Here is a 17006-nt window from a genome sequence, read left to right on the forward strand (position 1 = left end):
ATTATATATATATATATATATATATATATATATATATATATATATATATATATTATATTATATATATATATATATATGACACACAATTCAATAGTATGTCCAAAAACATTTAAGAACAATTGTAAATTGTTATGCAAATATTATTATTAATTATTATTAATCTTAATATTAGGAAAATATTAATAAATAATCACAAGAAAAGCTTTAACTAAAAAATACATTAAAAAGAAAATTTGAAATAATAATGTACAAATATTGTTAGATGCAGAAAAAAAATTAAGTTGAAGTACTTACATTTTAAAATTAAAACAAAAAATTAAAAGCTATATAGAATTTAAATTGACAAAGGTGCATAAAAAAAATTACTAAATCTTAAAATTAAAAAGAAAACTGGAATTATAAAAAATAAAAGCTATAAATATTAATAAATACTATTTCAGAATACAAACAATACTACTACTAGTTAATGCATTACTTTGGAAGCCCTAAAACTTTAAAACTCATAAAAAAAAATAAAAAAAAATGAAATCAAATGAAAACCATATCATAAAATAAATTACTAAAACTTGAAATTAAACTAAACCAAAATGAAAAATAAAACTGGAATTATAAATAATAATGTAATATGGCTATAAATATTAATAAATACTATTCTAGGATATAAACAACTACTACTAATAATGCTTATCTGCATTAAATATGGAGAAATGCCACTAGATAACAATAACTAGACTGCTAAGAGTAATGCTAGGTAAATTATACTAGTTAGTGCATTGCTTTGGAAGCCCTAAAACTTTAAAACACAAGATAAAATAAAAAAGAAATCAACTGAATAAAAAATAAATAAATGAAATGAAATAAAATGATTATATTAGCTGAAAAAATAAACTGGAAATACTAAAAAAAAAAAACATTAAAGAAAATTAGAAATACTGCCCTAAAACTTTAAAACTCAAAATATGAAATAAAAAACTAAATCAACTGAATAAATAAAATAAAATAAAATGATTATATAAGCTGAAAAAAATGAAGAAAACTATAAAAAAAAATATATAGAAAAAATACAGAAATACTGTCTTGGCAGCTAGAACGGAAATAATGTTCAAGCTGAAGTACTACAATTTCTAAAATCAAAAAATTAAAGCTAATTAAAATGTAAAATGACAAAAGCACATAACAAAATTACTAAAACTTACATTAAATTTAAAAAGAAAACTGGAATTATAAAAAAATAAAGGCTAGAAATATGAATAAATGCTATTTTAGGATATAAACAATACTATTAATAATGCTCATCTGTATGCATCATCATATATTAAATATATGAAAATGCCACTAGATAACAATAACTGGACTGAGCTGAGTGTAATACTAGTTAAATTACATTAGTTAGCGCATTACTTCGGAACCAAAAAAATTAAAAAAATTAAAATTAAATTAAAATTAAATTAAATTAAATAATAAGATAATTAAATTAAATTAAATTAAATTAAAAGATGAAAAAATAAACTAGAAATTAAACAGGAATAAAATCCAAACTAAAACAATGCCATGTTAAACATACCATGAAGGCCACTGGGAAATTTTCCAACTTGAATCTATTTCCATGTGTAATGCTTACAAACCAACTACAGATCATGCAAGACTAAAATTATCTACCAAACAAAGCTTAAAATTAGTCTGTTAACCAAGTCTGAATTACCAGCAGAAGATTAATACTCAGGGTCAGAGGTTTAAAACAAACCCCAAACACAATGCCTGAGAAATATCCATACAGTGCTGTAATAATAATTAATCATTGACACACAGCCATAAATGAGCTGATGTCAATGCTGTCACCAGCAGACGCGCGTCATCTGACTGTCATCATGTGTATTCTACTCTAAAAGGGCACAAACTAGCACTCAGTACTTTCTCCTTTCACTGCTTTTGTGAAAAGGCCTGTCAACGTGGAACTGATCTATTGAACTGTTGTTCCGCTTTCCGTTTACTTTGTTTGCTGTCAGTTATTTAACAGATGTTAATTATACAAAGTGGTTGGCAATTCCCTTGAATTTTACTGGAAGTCCACTGGACGCAAATGGGTTTAAGTGTCTCAAGAGTGCAATGATGAAAGCTCATCACCACCTATAGAGTTCCAGTTACTACTAGCTATAATGCTATCAACAATGCCTGCTTGATATGTAATACTTTAACTAGAACACCTATTTATATTCTCTAACTTATGTTTCTTGAGTATGGAAAGTAATTATTTAAAATTGTAATATTCATAATATTATATTTTTTAATATTATAATTTCTATTTGATATAATATGCACATCACATAGAAATTAATTATTTTAAAATATTTTTTGTACATACCATTAAAATTTTATTTATTTTTGAATACTTTGAATACTTTTATTCGTTATTGACACTCAATTTCAAATTTGTTTAACATTTATAATTAATAAATGCTTTTTGAGTATTGAAATTAAATTTGAATATTAAATTGCAGTTTTTCATAATATTACTGTTTTTACGGTATTTTTTTATCAAAAATGCAGATCAGATAGAAATGTATTCATTTTTAAAAATATTTTATAAAAACTTTTTTTTTTCCATCTCATAAATATGCATATATGTACATATGTTAAAAATAATAAATAAATACATTTTTATTTATTTTCGAACACTTTGAAGACTTATTCATCATGGACACTCGATTTTACATTGTTTTTATTATTAATAATAAAAAAAGTTTCTTATCTATGGAAAGTAATTATTTTAAATTGCAATATTTCATAATATTACTGTCTTTACTGTATTTTTTGTATTTTTGATAAAATAAATGAAGATCAAATAGACATTTATTAATTAAAATATATCTATTCTCATAAATATGCACATCTGTATATATAAATATTGTTTGGGGTCAGTTTTTGTTTTATTTATTTTATCTATAAATTATAAATGTTTATTAATAATAAAAATGTTTGAGTATAGAAAGTAACCATTTTAAATTGTATTAATATTTCACAATATTACTGCTTTTACTATATATGTTTGATTAAATGAATGGAGATCAAATAGAATTTGTACATATGTTCAAAATAAAATAAATAAATAAATAAATAATTTGAATTAGAATACTTTGAAGACTTTTTTGTATTTTTCATCAAATAAAGAAAGATCAAATAGATTTATTAATTAAAATATATTTTATAAAACTATTCTCAAATAAGCACATCTGTATACATAAATATTGTTTGGGGTCAGTTTTTGTTTTATTTATTTTATCTATGTATTTATTTGTTTGTAACAATATTGTTTGAGTATGGAAAGCAATTATGGTAAATTGTAGTAATATTTCACTATATTACTGATTTTACTGTATTTTTGATTAAATAAATGCAGATCAAATAGAAATTTATTCATTTACAAATATTTGATAAAAACTATTCTTGTCACAAATATGCACATATGTTTGAATATTTGGGGTAAGTTTTTTATTTGTTTGTTTGTTTGTTTGTTTGTTTGTTTAAATACTTTTATCCATCAAAGACACACAAAATTTTACTAGTAATAAAAAAGTAATAATTTTATTATATATTAATTTAATTTGTAATAATATTTCACAATATTACTCTTTTTACTGTATTTTTGATCAAATAAATGCAGCCTTGGTGGGCATAAGAGACTTTCAAAAAGATTAAAACAAACAAACAAATCCTACCAACCCCAAACATAAAAGTCTAATCCAAGAAATTAAATATTAACATATATTTCATTTTGGGTCATACAGCCCTAAAGTTTTGCCACTTCCTAGCCAAATATATTTCTTACCACAAAAAAAGTCATTAAGCACCTGTCCAGTTATGCAACATGTCAAGTAACACTAGGCGAGTATCCAGTGTTACTTTTGTACACCTCCACATAGTCTGCAAAGTCTAGACCTATTTCTTGACATAATGTACAACTCTGCCCTCTAGAGGTGAAATGCAAAGTCTGCAGCACTATGAAAATGATGGACAATGTTTCTGAGAACTGAGAGATGTAGAACATGTACCAAACCAGAATGACTAATGAAAACATGTGATGTTAAACCATTACTAATGAAGTGCATGTGGAATGTAAAATCACAAACATGTTAGCAATCATTTAAGAATAAATCATCTTTTCTTACAATTCTTTCAATACTGATTTGAATTAGGTCACTCTTAGGTCCTCTTTTGTGTCATTTGTAGCCATTTGCAATCACATGAGGGTGAGCAAACAATGACACAATATTCATTTTTAACTGAACAGTTTCTAAGTACAGCATATTTATAAGCAACTGCCCCACCCACACATCCTGCAGTTACAGCACTGGTCATTAACCAGGTACCAAGTAAAAGTTACCCCTCCTTGGAAGCCTTGAGGGTCATGAGAAAGCTTTACTTGTAGACTGGCATTTTCATGCACGACTCTCTCACCTCCTGCAGTTTCTCATTTTCTTCCATGTACTTCTTTGCGGCATCATTTGCTCCCTCTGCTTGCTTTTTAAAGGCTTCATTAGAGGCCATCAATGTAGCCTGCTGAGACAGCAGTGTGGCCAGACGTCTCAACAGCCTGGAGGAGAAAAAAACAACATTAACTCATCAGACACAAGTGCATTTAGTAAACAGTCAACAGTGAACAGTGTGTATCTGATCGTTACGGCTCACCGCAGCAGCCTAGATTGTGATTCTGCATTGCACGGACACAGGTTTTGGCATAATCAGTGGTGCTTGCAAACAATCTCTGTTACTGTTATTTGAACAAACCCCTAAATCTAAACACTGAACTTCATTGTGTAACTCGTCTCAAAAGCTTGTGCACAAGACATGAATGATTCCTCAAATCTAGTGGTTTGTTGAGGAGACGTGCTGTTACTTTTCTACAATTTTCACCTTTTGGACAAAACAAGAGGGAGAAATAGCAGATATGGCCCATATATAGAAACAAGAATGTCATATTTGACCCTGGAGCACAAAACCATAAGGGTCATAAGGCTCAGTTTTATCTATCTGGAGTATATAAAAGATAATTTTAAATAAATTTTTTTTTTTTTTTTTTAATAAAAGATTTAAAAGAACAGCATTTATTCAAAATAGATATATTTTCTAACAATATAAATATTCACTATCTATTACCAATTTAATGCATCCTTGCTGAATAAAAGTATTAATTTCTTTTTTAAATATATGCAGTTCTTTTTACCTTTTTGTTCATTAAAGAATCTTTATAACAGATTGCAAAAAAATAAAAAATTAAGCAGCACAACTGCATCCTACATTGACAATAAAAAGTAATATTTTACACATTATTACAGATTTGTTCCATATTTTTGAAAAAAAAAAATTATGCTTTAAATTGAGCAAAGTAATGATAAAGACATTTATAATGTTATAAAAGATTTCAAAGAAACCTAAAAAAAATCTACTCGGCTGTTTTCAACAATAATAATAATAATAATAATAATAATAATAATAATAATAATAATAATAATGCTAAAATTTTAAATCACAGGAATAAATTACATTTTAAAATATATTCAAAATAGAACTTTGGATCAAATAAATGCAGGCCTGGTGAGCAGAAGAGATCTCTTTACAAAACATTAAAAATCTTACTGTCCAAAAACTTTTGACTGGTAGTGTATATCATGAAATTCAGAGTATGAACACTTTGGCACACATATCTTTATTTGAATAACATATGTTCATTCTTACATGCAAATCTGTAAATGGGGAAGCCAAATACGAGAATACACACTTGTATGATATTTCTAAATTGGACAGCAGAAATATCATCTCTGTAAATGATCTTAGATTGGGTTACGTAGCATCACTCCAAAAGCATGCATATCACTTCGAAGAAACACTGTGTGCATTATTCACCAACGGAAGACAGCACGACAAAAATCAGCATAAACAAATGAGTAACTACCGCTCGACCATAAGCAAATATCACATGGTTTTCACCAGCCTAAAGCCAACGTATAGCTTTGATATATTCTCCTCATTTAACACGATCAGTCTTCTACAATTTCTTAAAGCCAGATGAGCTGAGACACACAGGCTGAGGACATCTGAACTGTGAGCACGAATGCTAGGCTAAAGGCGGCTTGCATCACCTTCATGTCAGTGTCCGCATGTGTCAAAAGGGTTCAAGGTTGCATTAAAGCCTGTTGTGACCAAAATGCAGATGGTTTCACCCATAGACAGCCACAACTTGAATAAATGCAGGAGAGGCCCACATTTTGGTCAAATGCTCTGTATGAGGTAACAAAGGTGGTCTGAGGTGACCCACATTAGAACTTTACCCTATATTGAACTTTAAATTTGCCAAATATGAGACAAGTCATTTTCTCTTGGTTCAAGTGCTTATACAGTACAGATATGGTACCTCAAATAAAAACCAAACAATAATGAAGTAAGTCAAAAGATTTTGGACAGAAAGATTTTTAATGTTTTTTAAAGAAGTCACCAAGCTCACCAAGCCTGCATTTATTTGATCCAAAGTACAGCAAAAACAGTAAAAAGAAATTTGTAGTAAAATATTTTTACTATTTTAAATATCTCCTTTTGATTTTAATGTAATGTATTTTAAAATGTAATTTATTCCTGTGATCAAAGCTAAATTTTTGTATCATTACTCCAGTCCATTACTCCATGGTCCTTCAGAAATCATTCTTATATTCTGATTTGCTGCTAAAAACATGTATTATTATTATTATTATTATTATTATTATTATTATTATGTTGAAAACAGCTCAGTAGATTTTTTTCCAGTTTCTTTGATAAATAGAAAGTTCAGAAGAACAGCATTTGGCTGAAATAGAAATCTTACATAACATTATAAATGTCTTTATTATGTCTTTATTATCACTTTAAATCAATTTAAAGCATCCTACTCCAAAAATGTATTAATTTGATCACAGGAATAAATTACATTTTAAAATACATTCAAATAATTTTAAATTGTGAAAATATTTCACATTACTGCTTTTGCTGTATTTTGGATCAAATAAATGCAAGGGACTTTTTTAAAAAACATTAAAAATCTTACTATCCAAAAACTTTCGACTAGTAGTGTATATTCATTAGAATCATAAATTAAATTAAAATATTGCTCTAATCATGTATAAATACTTCAATTTATAAAAAGTCTATATTTTAAATAAAACAAAGAAACACATTGAAATATGACTTGATCTTGATATAGATTAAAAAAAAAGATTATTTTGCAATTAAAAAAAGTGTGTCATCAATACTTCATATTTCATATTTAGGCTTAGATTGCAGATTACAGTTTTTCCAGTGATGTCAACTGGTTATACGCTGAAAATATCAGAATCAATAAAGCCAGAGAAGGAAAAGGAAAACAATAAAGCAAAATAACTATATTATCAGATGCATGTGTATAAAATATTGAAAAGCGTAAATAAAAGTTCCAAATGTCCATAAAAGATTCATTCACTATAAAAAAACATCTGAGAATATATCTGCAGTTTAATGTATTTTTCTTACTTTACTAACAACTTTTGTTTTATTTTAAGCATAAATCTAACTAAACTGTCAGGCGCCAGTGTACTAAGACAAACAGACTTGATTCAATATATATTCTCAAAAAAAGTTATTTTTGCAACGTTTGCCATTGTCTTGCATTAATCACTGAACAGCCATTTCCACTACACATTGCAAATGCCCACACAGCTCCTGCCTGCTAACACGCCTGTAGCACATGTCAAACCGTCATGTGCTGCTTCAGTCACCTTTGTGGCATCTGTGCGTTTGCTGGCAAGGTGGAAGAGGTCCATTTTGTAACAAGAGTCATGGCCTTTTGGTCAGTGAGAATGCCATGAACACAGGCTAAATATAATACCCATCACCAGTTGCTTGATCACATGTCCTGCAGCTGTCCGTGTGATTACGAAAACGACACTCATACCCGGCAGTCAAGGGAAGTACTATCGCTAATGGATGTAGTAGTCATCCGGCAGGATATAAATAACCTGCCATTCAGAGAAAATATGGTGAAACCCCTGTAAGGAAAAACTATGCAGAGCTGGGAGACTCTCACATGTTACGTATAGAGCACAACAACGAGCCGGCCAATGGCGACAAGGGACGTTAAGTACCCGTGGATGAGGTTTGTGAATGGAAACATTGTGGGGGACCCCCAACCGGCTCAACATAAGATTCTTTCCATGTCTACTGTAATGTAACGACATATTCTGCTCTCTGTCTGCCGCACACGTACACAACTCATTCACCTTTCATGACTATAAATAAAGACACTGTGTCCAATAAGGTGGGGACGCAAGATAAATCTGTGCTAGAGAAATTAGAAAGATAACTTGCATGACAGGTAATTGATTTATAAAAAACAGAACATTAAAAGAAATAGTTTACCCAAAAACGAAAATTCTGTCATTAATTGCTAACCATCATGTCGTTCCAAAGCTGTAAGACCTTCGTTCATCTTCAAAACAAAAATTGAGATATTTTTGATTAAATTTGAGAGTTTTCTGACCTTGCATAGACAGCAACTTGTGAAAAGTAAAGACATCATTAAAATAGTCCAGACTGACAGGGAAGAGTTTGCTGAAGAGTTTCTTTTTGTTTTCTTTGCACACAAAAAGTGTCCTTGTAGCTTCATAAAATTACGGTTGAACCACTAATGTCAATGGAATATTTTAATGATGTCCTTACTACCTTTCTGGGCTTTGAATGTTTTAGTTGCATTGCTGTCTATGCAGGGTCAGAAAGCTTTTGGATTTCATCCAAAATATAACTTAACTCCGAAGATGAACAAAGGTTTTACTGGATTAGAGCGACATGAGGGTCAGAAATTAATGATAGAATTGTCATTTTTGGGTGAATTATCCCTTTAAATGAATTTTCAATTTCAGTGTGGAAAAATAAATAAAGCAGGCCCAAACTTAAGGAGAGGAACTACAGCCTTAAATAATGATTTTTGGTGCATTTAACCATAGTCTGATAAAAAATACAAAATAAAATTCATGAATGTATATAAATGTTAAAATTGTGTGGTTTTATATCACTTTGGCTCTCTCAATAGCCACTGTGACTGACGTTTTGCATTGAGCAAAAACAGTTAATCATAATAACTAGTGATAACAGTTAATCTCATTTCAAATTTTACGTAGAACTTGCTGTTTTGGTGGCATTTTATTATCGTTCATCTAAAAACAATGCATTTAAATGCACAAAGTATTCAATTAAACATTTTAATAAAATAAAAGGGTCTAATTATTGCATCACCCTGGTTACCCTTTGAAAAAAAAAAAAGTACAAATAGTTTGCAAGACTAAAAGCGGGTGGTTTTGATGGCATTTAATGTCCCTGACAACCTCTGTAGTCCTATTTGTTAGCAATTGCCCTAAAAAAAAAATCATGAGTGGGATATTACAGATTTTTTATTTCTTACATTTTATGCCACGTAATAAAATACATATATGCGTGTGACCCTGGACCACAAAAGTAGTCTTAAGTAGCACAGGTATATTTGTAGCAATAGCCAAAATACATTGTATGGGTCAAAATTATTGATTTTTCTTTTATGCCAAAAAAGATCATGTTCCATTAAGATATTTTGTAAATTTTCCACCGTAAATATATCAAAATTTAATTTTTTTCAGTACTTTGATTTTTTTTTTTTTGCACCCTTAGATTCGAGATTTTTTTTTTTTACATTTATTATGTATTTATTACTTTTAGATGATGTGTATAAATTTTATTTTAAAAAATTGACCCGTAACTGGATTTGTGGTCAAGGGTCACACATAAAATCATTGAATTTGTGATGAAGGAAGTTTCTGGGTTTTCTGACTCATCCCTGTATTACCTATCACCTAGTTGTGAATCATTTCAAAATAAAAGTCTTCTGAGCCTTCTACATAACTTTGCACACATTTGCATACTATAAGGTGGTAACAAATTTGCATATTTAAAAAAATTGTAAAGTCTAGATTATTTATTGTCATATGCCAGATTTTACTATTTGTAGGTCCCCTTATCATAACATGAACAGTACCCTCTGTCATTTCATATATCATATCAGTGACTCTGATAATATTTTAACTAAACATCACTGATAAAAATTCTTAGTTATGACAAATAATCTATCTGTCCTGAATATCCTTGAGTGGGCGGGCGGTCTGATTTGACTGACAAATGAGGTCTGCAGCACTGAGCTGTAACAGGCTCCAGTGACAGTTGAGAAGTGTTATGTAAGTTGAGGAAAAAAACTAGTAAAAACAACCTTAGTAGTTGTTTACCAGGGGTACTAAATTTACACTCTGCAAGCAATAAGTAAAGAAGTTATTTGGCTGGTAATTTTAGTGGGTACTGGCATATAACACATGGTTACAATGAAACTTGTGCATCTTCTTATAAATACACTCCTCAGAAACAGAGCATGGAGAACCTGAAGACCTTGTTATGAGTGTCCGGGTGAAGTTCTGTTTACAAGCTTGGTCCAGAAAATCTGCTGGGAGCAATCAACTAAACTGAAATCAAACCGTGTCGTGCAACTGATCGGGTTCGAAAAAACGGTGCCAAAGCTCCAATGCCAAAATGACTTGTTGAGGTGGGCAAAATGCAGAAATGAGAGAGACCTGGCATAGAAAATGAGAGTGACATAGGGGGAAAAAACTCACAGACACAGGAGCAGTGCAAAGCCAGCGATGTATTCGTTCCTCTGGGCTCTGAAGAGCTTCATGTGGATGTGCTCAATGGCCACGGGATTGTTGCTCAGATCCACTTTCTCTGTCACACTGTATTTTCTCACTTCTCTAAATGCATCTGTAGAGGCAGAAATAAAAACGTTACTTTCCATTTTTCATTCATAAATCTAGATCAAGCAAAGCAAAACTTATGACGAGAACTTAAATGTTTGGAGGGCTGTTGAAATGAATGTAATAACAGTTAAATATGGTTTTACTTGCAGATTTCATTATTGCATTCAGTCAAAATGTGTAATTGTCAAAAAGTATGATTTTTAATGTTTTTTTAAAGAAGTCTCTTCTACTCACCAAGCCTGCATTTATTTAATCCAAAGTAAAGCAAAAAGAGTACAATTTTATAATATTTTACTATTTAAAAAAGATTTTTATTTGAATATATTGTAAAATGTAATTTATTCTTTTGATTTCAAAGCAGAACTTTTTTGCATCATTACTCCAGTCACATGATCCTTCAGAAATCATTCTAATATTCTGATTAATATGTTGAGAACAGCCGAGTAGATTTTTTTCAAGTTTCTCTGATGAATAGAAAGTTCAGAAGAACAGCATTTATCTGAAATAGAAATCTTTTTTAACATTATAAATGTTTTATCATCACTTTTGATCAACTTAAAGCATGCTTGCTAAATATAATTATTCATTTCTATAAAAAAGAATGCTGCAAAAATGTAATCAACTGTTTTTAATATTGATCATTTAAAAAAAATCGTGAAGAACAAATCAGCATATCAGAATGATTTCTGAAGGATCATGTGACACTGAAGACTGGAGCAATGATGCTGAAAATTTAGCTTTGATCACACAAATATGACATTTTAAAATATATTCAAATAGAAAGCAGTTTTTTTAAATGGCAAAAATATTTCTAAATTTGACTTTTTGCTGTACTTTGAATCAAATAAATGCAGGCTTGGTGAGCAGAAGAGACTAAAAACATTAAAAATCTTACTGTTCAAAGACTTTTGTAGTGTAGTGTAACATATTTAGTTTAATTTCTCTTTCTTTTTTACCTTAAATAAGGTCATATTCTACACTTTGAGCATTTTATTTTAATGAATGTTTTGTAAATTAATGTTTTTTTAAATAAGCATCTTATGTGCAGCAAAGCTTCATTTATCTAATCAAAAAATACAGGAAAAACTGTAATTTTGTGAAATATACTTACACTTTATAAGAACTGTTTTCTATTTTAATATATTTGAAAATGAAATTTATTCCTGTAATGTAAATGTGAATTTTCTGAACCCAATTTTTGAACAGTAGTATAGTAGTAGAATTTACTTTTTATACCCCTGCCAGGTTGGTGAATACTAAAGTGTTAGTATGTAAATTTAGGCAGTCATATGCTTATGAGTACATTATGACATCAATACAGCAATCTGAATGACATGCTTTTGCAACTTTTTATAATGACACATCGTCCTCAACATCATACTGACTTATCTTCCATTTGTTGGTGTATGTAGATTTATGCAGAAAGTTATGAGTGAACTAAACTGATGAGAAGAATGCAGTGAGGTGTTTTCAAACTCACCGACGAGCAGAAAGACAAGAATACAAATGATGACGATAAAGGCAGTGTTTCCATACGTTGTGATCAAAGCGACCAGCCTAGATTTGAAAATTCTGCTCCATCTACAAAGACAATAACAAAGATAACACCTTAATAAACAAAGGGCAAAAGAGCACATAAGATAACAGTAATCTTTCTCAAGAAGTCCATAGAACATGAAAGTTTACATTTTACCAACAAACAAAAAAAAGAAGCACATACAGATGTCTTTGAGAAGGGTTTTTAAGGAGTCCAATTCTCAAAGTGTTTCTGTGTGATTCTAAGAAAATGCTGTTTACCAAGTGTCCCAACCTTGCAGCCTTTAAACTGACTGGAAGGTCATGTGAATGCTCTCAAATTAAGAAATTAATCCCTCACAAGACCTCTATTCGAAATCTCTTCGCGGAATAAAATCGCTGAACAGAATCAAATTATCCTGGTAGTGCTGGAATCAAAACATCCAACACAGCTCAACTAAACTAAATAATCAGAGTGAGTCATGTTTTAGGACTTTTACACATCAACAATATTTCGCCACAAATGGACAGATTTCAGTCCTGGCAACACTCCGGGATATTTCCTGGAAAGAGACTAAGTTGAAGACAACTAGTGTGAGCCAATAAAATGGATCAGAAGTGAAATTTCACAACCTTATGATTATCAGAAATGATTAAGATTACTACGATAAGATAACGTGAACCTCAGATTCTCAGGCCATCAGAGATGTAGATGATGTTGTTTCGTCATTGGAACAGATCTGGAGAAATGTATCAAATTATCAAACATCTGATAAAAACATCACAATAATCCAGAAGTAATCATGACTCCAGTCCATCAATTTATATCTGTGTGTTTGACAGAAACAATAGAGTCCTCCATACAAAACATCGCTTTCTACAATGAAAAAGCAATGTTTACAAGCAAAAACAGTCCAAACTACAAATATATGTCGGAAATATGACACATTTCTTTCTTACAAATACAGCTTTTCATTTCACAATATATAAAAGATGGACTGGAGTGGTGTGGATTACTTGTGATGTTTTTATCGGCTGTTTGGACTCTCATTCTGACGGCACCCATTCACTCCAGAGGATCCATTGCTGAGCAAGAGATGTAATGCTAAATTTTTCCAAATCTGTTCTGCTGAAGAAACAAATTCATCTACATCTTGGATGGCCTGAGGGTTAATTTTCAGCAAATTTACATTTTTGTATGAACGGGTGTCAACACCATCTGAAACTCACCGTTTGGGGGAGATGAAGGGGACACATAACAGTAGTACCAGAAACACCTCGGCATACAGAAACGTAGCCACAGCCGTCCATTGAAGACTCATGACGGCTACCTGTAAGTAAATGAAAACATATAAGAAATTATTAGCTTCACGATTACATGCACATCACTAACCAAACCCTGTAAGCATTAAATGTGACATACAGAAGGTTTGGAAAAATATACTGAAGCCCAGGGGCAAACCAGACTTGTTTCTTTCATTTATTACCATGTAAGAAATGCAGACACTCAAGTACTCTGGTGATGCTAAGCAAAATCTAAACTGATACAATAGCACCATCTTATGTCTGCTACAGAACAGCCACAAGATGAAATCATCTCTGAGGCCTTTAGAAATTATGAGACGTTCAATAAGCAATTCATGCCAAATACAAAGAGAAACTACTTGGTTTTGTAGTGAATTATCACTACAACGTGTCAAAAGCAGCTCACAGAGAGCAAGTTCGCTCTCTTAGCAAGAGCAGGTGTATTTATTAAATAAATCACAATAGATTAAAAATTAAAGACAGGAAGTAATGATTTAACACCTAAATGTTAGATTATCCGGAAAGGAATAAACATTTGTTGATAGCTCTTATCAAATATAACAAACGAATGAATGAATTACAAATGTATTGCGTCAAATACATCTGTTTAGACTGACCAAAATACGACTTTAAACTACTAGGTGATAATGGATATGTATATGTGTAAATATACGTGTGAATAATGGGAACACATATGTAAACAAACCCACATACATAAACGTGTCTCTGTCAGAACAGCACAACATATGTAAAAATTCGCTTTGTTATTTAAGGTACGCGTACAGTTACCGCATTCATAAGAGCTCTGTTTATAACTGAAGTGTAATTGAATAAACAGCTGTATTAGAACTTACTGAATTTGAAGTTAAATGCAGAAATATTCACAGAAAGGCCTGCAGGAATGTGTCAAAACTTCTGCTGCACCCTGTACACACTTCACATTAATCTACTTCCGGTATGTGTGCCAACTCATTCTAACACATGACAACTTCCCGCGTCGGAGCCTGGAAATTCTAGCGTAAAAGTCCCTGTTTAATAAAATCAAAATTAAATGACCCTGGACCACAAAACCAGTCTTAGCCAAAAATACATTGCAAATTTCCAAATGATCGATTTTTCTTTTATGCTAGAAATCATTAGGATATTAAGTAAAGATCATGTTCCATGAAGATATTTTGTAAATTTCCTACCGTAAACATATCAAAACTTGATTTTTGATTAGTAATGTGCATTGCTAAGAACTTCATTTAAAGGCGATTTTCTCAATATTTTAATATTTTGCACCCTCAGATTCCAGATTTTCTACAAACGGTATATAAATGGAAAGCTTATTTATTCAAGCTTGTTTATTTATTCAGATGTATAAATCTCAATTTCAAAAAATTGACCCTTTTGACTGGTTTTGTGTTCCAGGGTTACATATCATGTGAAATAAAATCATCATTGAAAATTTTGAAATAACATTGACAAGGCAAATCACATTCAAAACAATGTTTATTCCAAACACAACCATAACAATTATTAATCTTCTGAAAAGATTAAACATTTAGATTTGTTTTAGATCAGCTCACTTAAATAGTGAAATGGTACGGCAATTATATGTTCAAGAGCCCACTGCTTTTCACATTTTACTGCTGCTCAGCCAGCAAAAATATTGATATATTTAAACAATAATTCTAATAAAGACTCCAGTCCATCAATTAATGTCTGCGTATTTGACAGAAACAATACAGGTACACGATACACAATACACAATATTGCTTTCTACAGTAAAAAAATAATCTCGACTTAATCAGGAATCAGTTTTTACAAGCAAAAACAGTCTAAACCAGTTCTAAATATGACAAATTTCTTTCTTACAAACACAGCTTTTTATTTCACAAGACATAAAAGATGGACTGGAGTGGTGTGGATTACTGTGATGTTTTTATCAGCTGTTTGGACTCTCATTCTGACGGCACCCATTCACTCCAGAGGATGCTGAGCAAGAGATGTAATGCTACATTTTTCCAAATCTGTTCTGCTGAAGAAACAAATTCACATCTTGGATGGTCTGAGGGTTAATTCACATCAAATTTACACTGCTTTTCACATTTTACTGCTGCTCAGCCAGCAAAAATATTGATATATTTAAACAAAACTCGTACAAAAAGAACACAGTGACTATGCATTTACAATGCGTTTAGGTCAGAAATGCAGTTTTTGTAATCTAAAGAGGTGGATTAAGGTTTATTGATATATATAACATAAAAATAGATCTTAACTCTGAACGTGCACTTTGGAGAATTTAAAGTTTGCTGGATTTTTATATGTACACACTACCAGAAGTATCTTCTGCTCACCAAGTATGCGTTTATTTGATCCGAAGTACAGCAAAAACAAAAAATTTTAATATTTTACTATTTAAAAAACTGTTTTCTATTTGAATATATTTTAAAATATAATTTTTTGCTGTGATTTCAAAGCGATTTTTAGAATCATTACTCAAGTCACATGATCCTTAAAAATTAATTCTAATGTTCTGATTTGCTGCTCAAAAAAAAAATATTATTATTATTATGTTGAAAACAGCTGAGTAGATTTTTTTTAGGTTCCTTTGATGAATAGAAAGTTCAGAAGAACAGCATTTATCTGAAATAGAAATCTTTTGTAAGATTAGAAATGTCTTCATCATCACTTTTGGTCAATTTAAAGCAGCCTTGTTTCTTGAACAGCAAATCAGCATATTAGAATGATTTTTGAAGGATCATACAACACTAAAGACTGGAGTAACGATGCTTTTATTTATTTTTATTTATTTAGCTTTGATCACAGGAATAAATTACATTTTAAAATATATTCAAATAGAAAGCAGCTATTTCACAATATTACTCATTTTGTTGTATTTCGGATTAAAAAATGCAGGCTTGGTGAGCAGAAGAGAATTTTTTAAAAAACATTAAAAATCTTACTGTTCAAAAACTTTTGACTGGTAGTGTATGTGATAACTCTGTCACACATAAAGCAGTTGAAATGTATAAGGCACTACAAAAAGCTCAAGGCACTATTACAAAAAGCATTATTGAACACACAGTATGGCAAAACACATATTTAGTAAAAAATACTATACTAAGAAATGATTTGATTATAAGGCAGCACCTTTTGAATTCCAAGTATGATGAGGATTTTCCAGTTCCAGCATACAAAACACAACATCTGTTTACATTAGTATTATAATTTCAGTCGACCGCAATATCAGATGCATAACAATAGTGAGGTATCAGCATAAATATGAGGTTCCATAAAGCAAGTCAGCACAGTTTAGTTTAGACGTCCCATCTTTCATAACCAAGTTTAATATTGTGAGCATAATAAGGC

At 30.5% G+C, this 17006-nt stretch overlaps 1 protein-coding gene across 1 annotated transcript in view; it reads right to left on the reverse strand.

Moving 5' to 3' along the window:
• LOC141287742 (B-cell receptor-associated protein 31-like) overlaps positions 1-14628 on the reverse strand; it is a 20346-nt gene extending 5718 nt beyond the window's left edge. The window contains exons 1-5 of the mRNA XM_073819876.1: positions 14504-14628; positions 13575-13675; positions 12310-12410; positions 10689-10833; positions 4421-4591 (exon numbers count right to left, since the gene is read on the reverse strand). Coding sequence (XP_073675977.1) covers positions 4421-4591; positions 10689-10833; positions 12310-12410; positions 13575-13666 — 509 coding nt within the window. The 5' untranslated portion in view covers positions 13667-13675; positions 14504-14628. The remainder of the gene's footprint in view (positions 1-4420; positions 4592-10688; positions 10834-12309; positions 12411-13574; positions 13676-14503) is intronic.
• Between the last annotated feature and the right edge of the window lie 2378 nt (positions 14629-17006).

The sequence above is a fragment of the Garra rufa genome, chromosome 15 (genome assembly GCF_049309525.1).
Source record: "Garra rufa chromosome 15, GarRuf1.0, whole genome shotgun sequence".
NCBI classification, from domain to species: domain Eukaryota; kingdom Metazoa; phylum Chordata; class Actinopteri; order Cypriniformes; family Cyprinidae; genus Garra; species Garra rufa.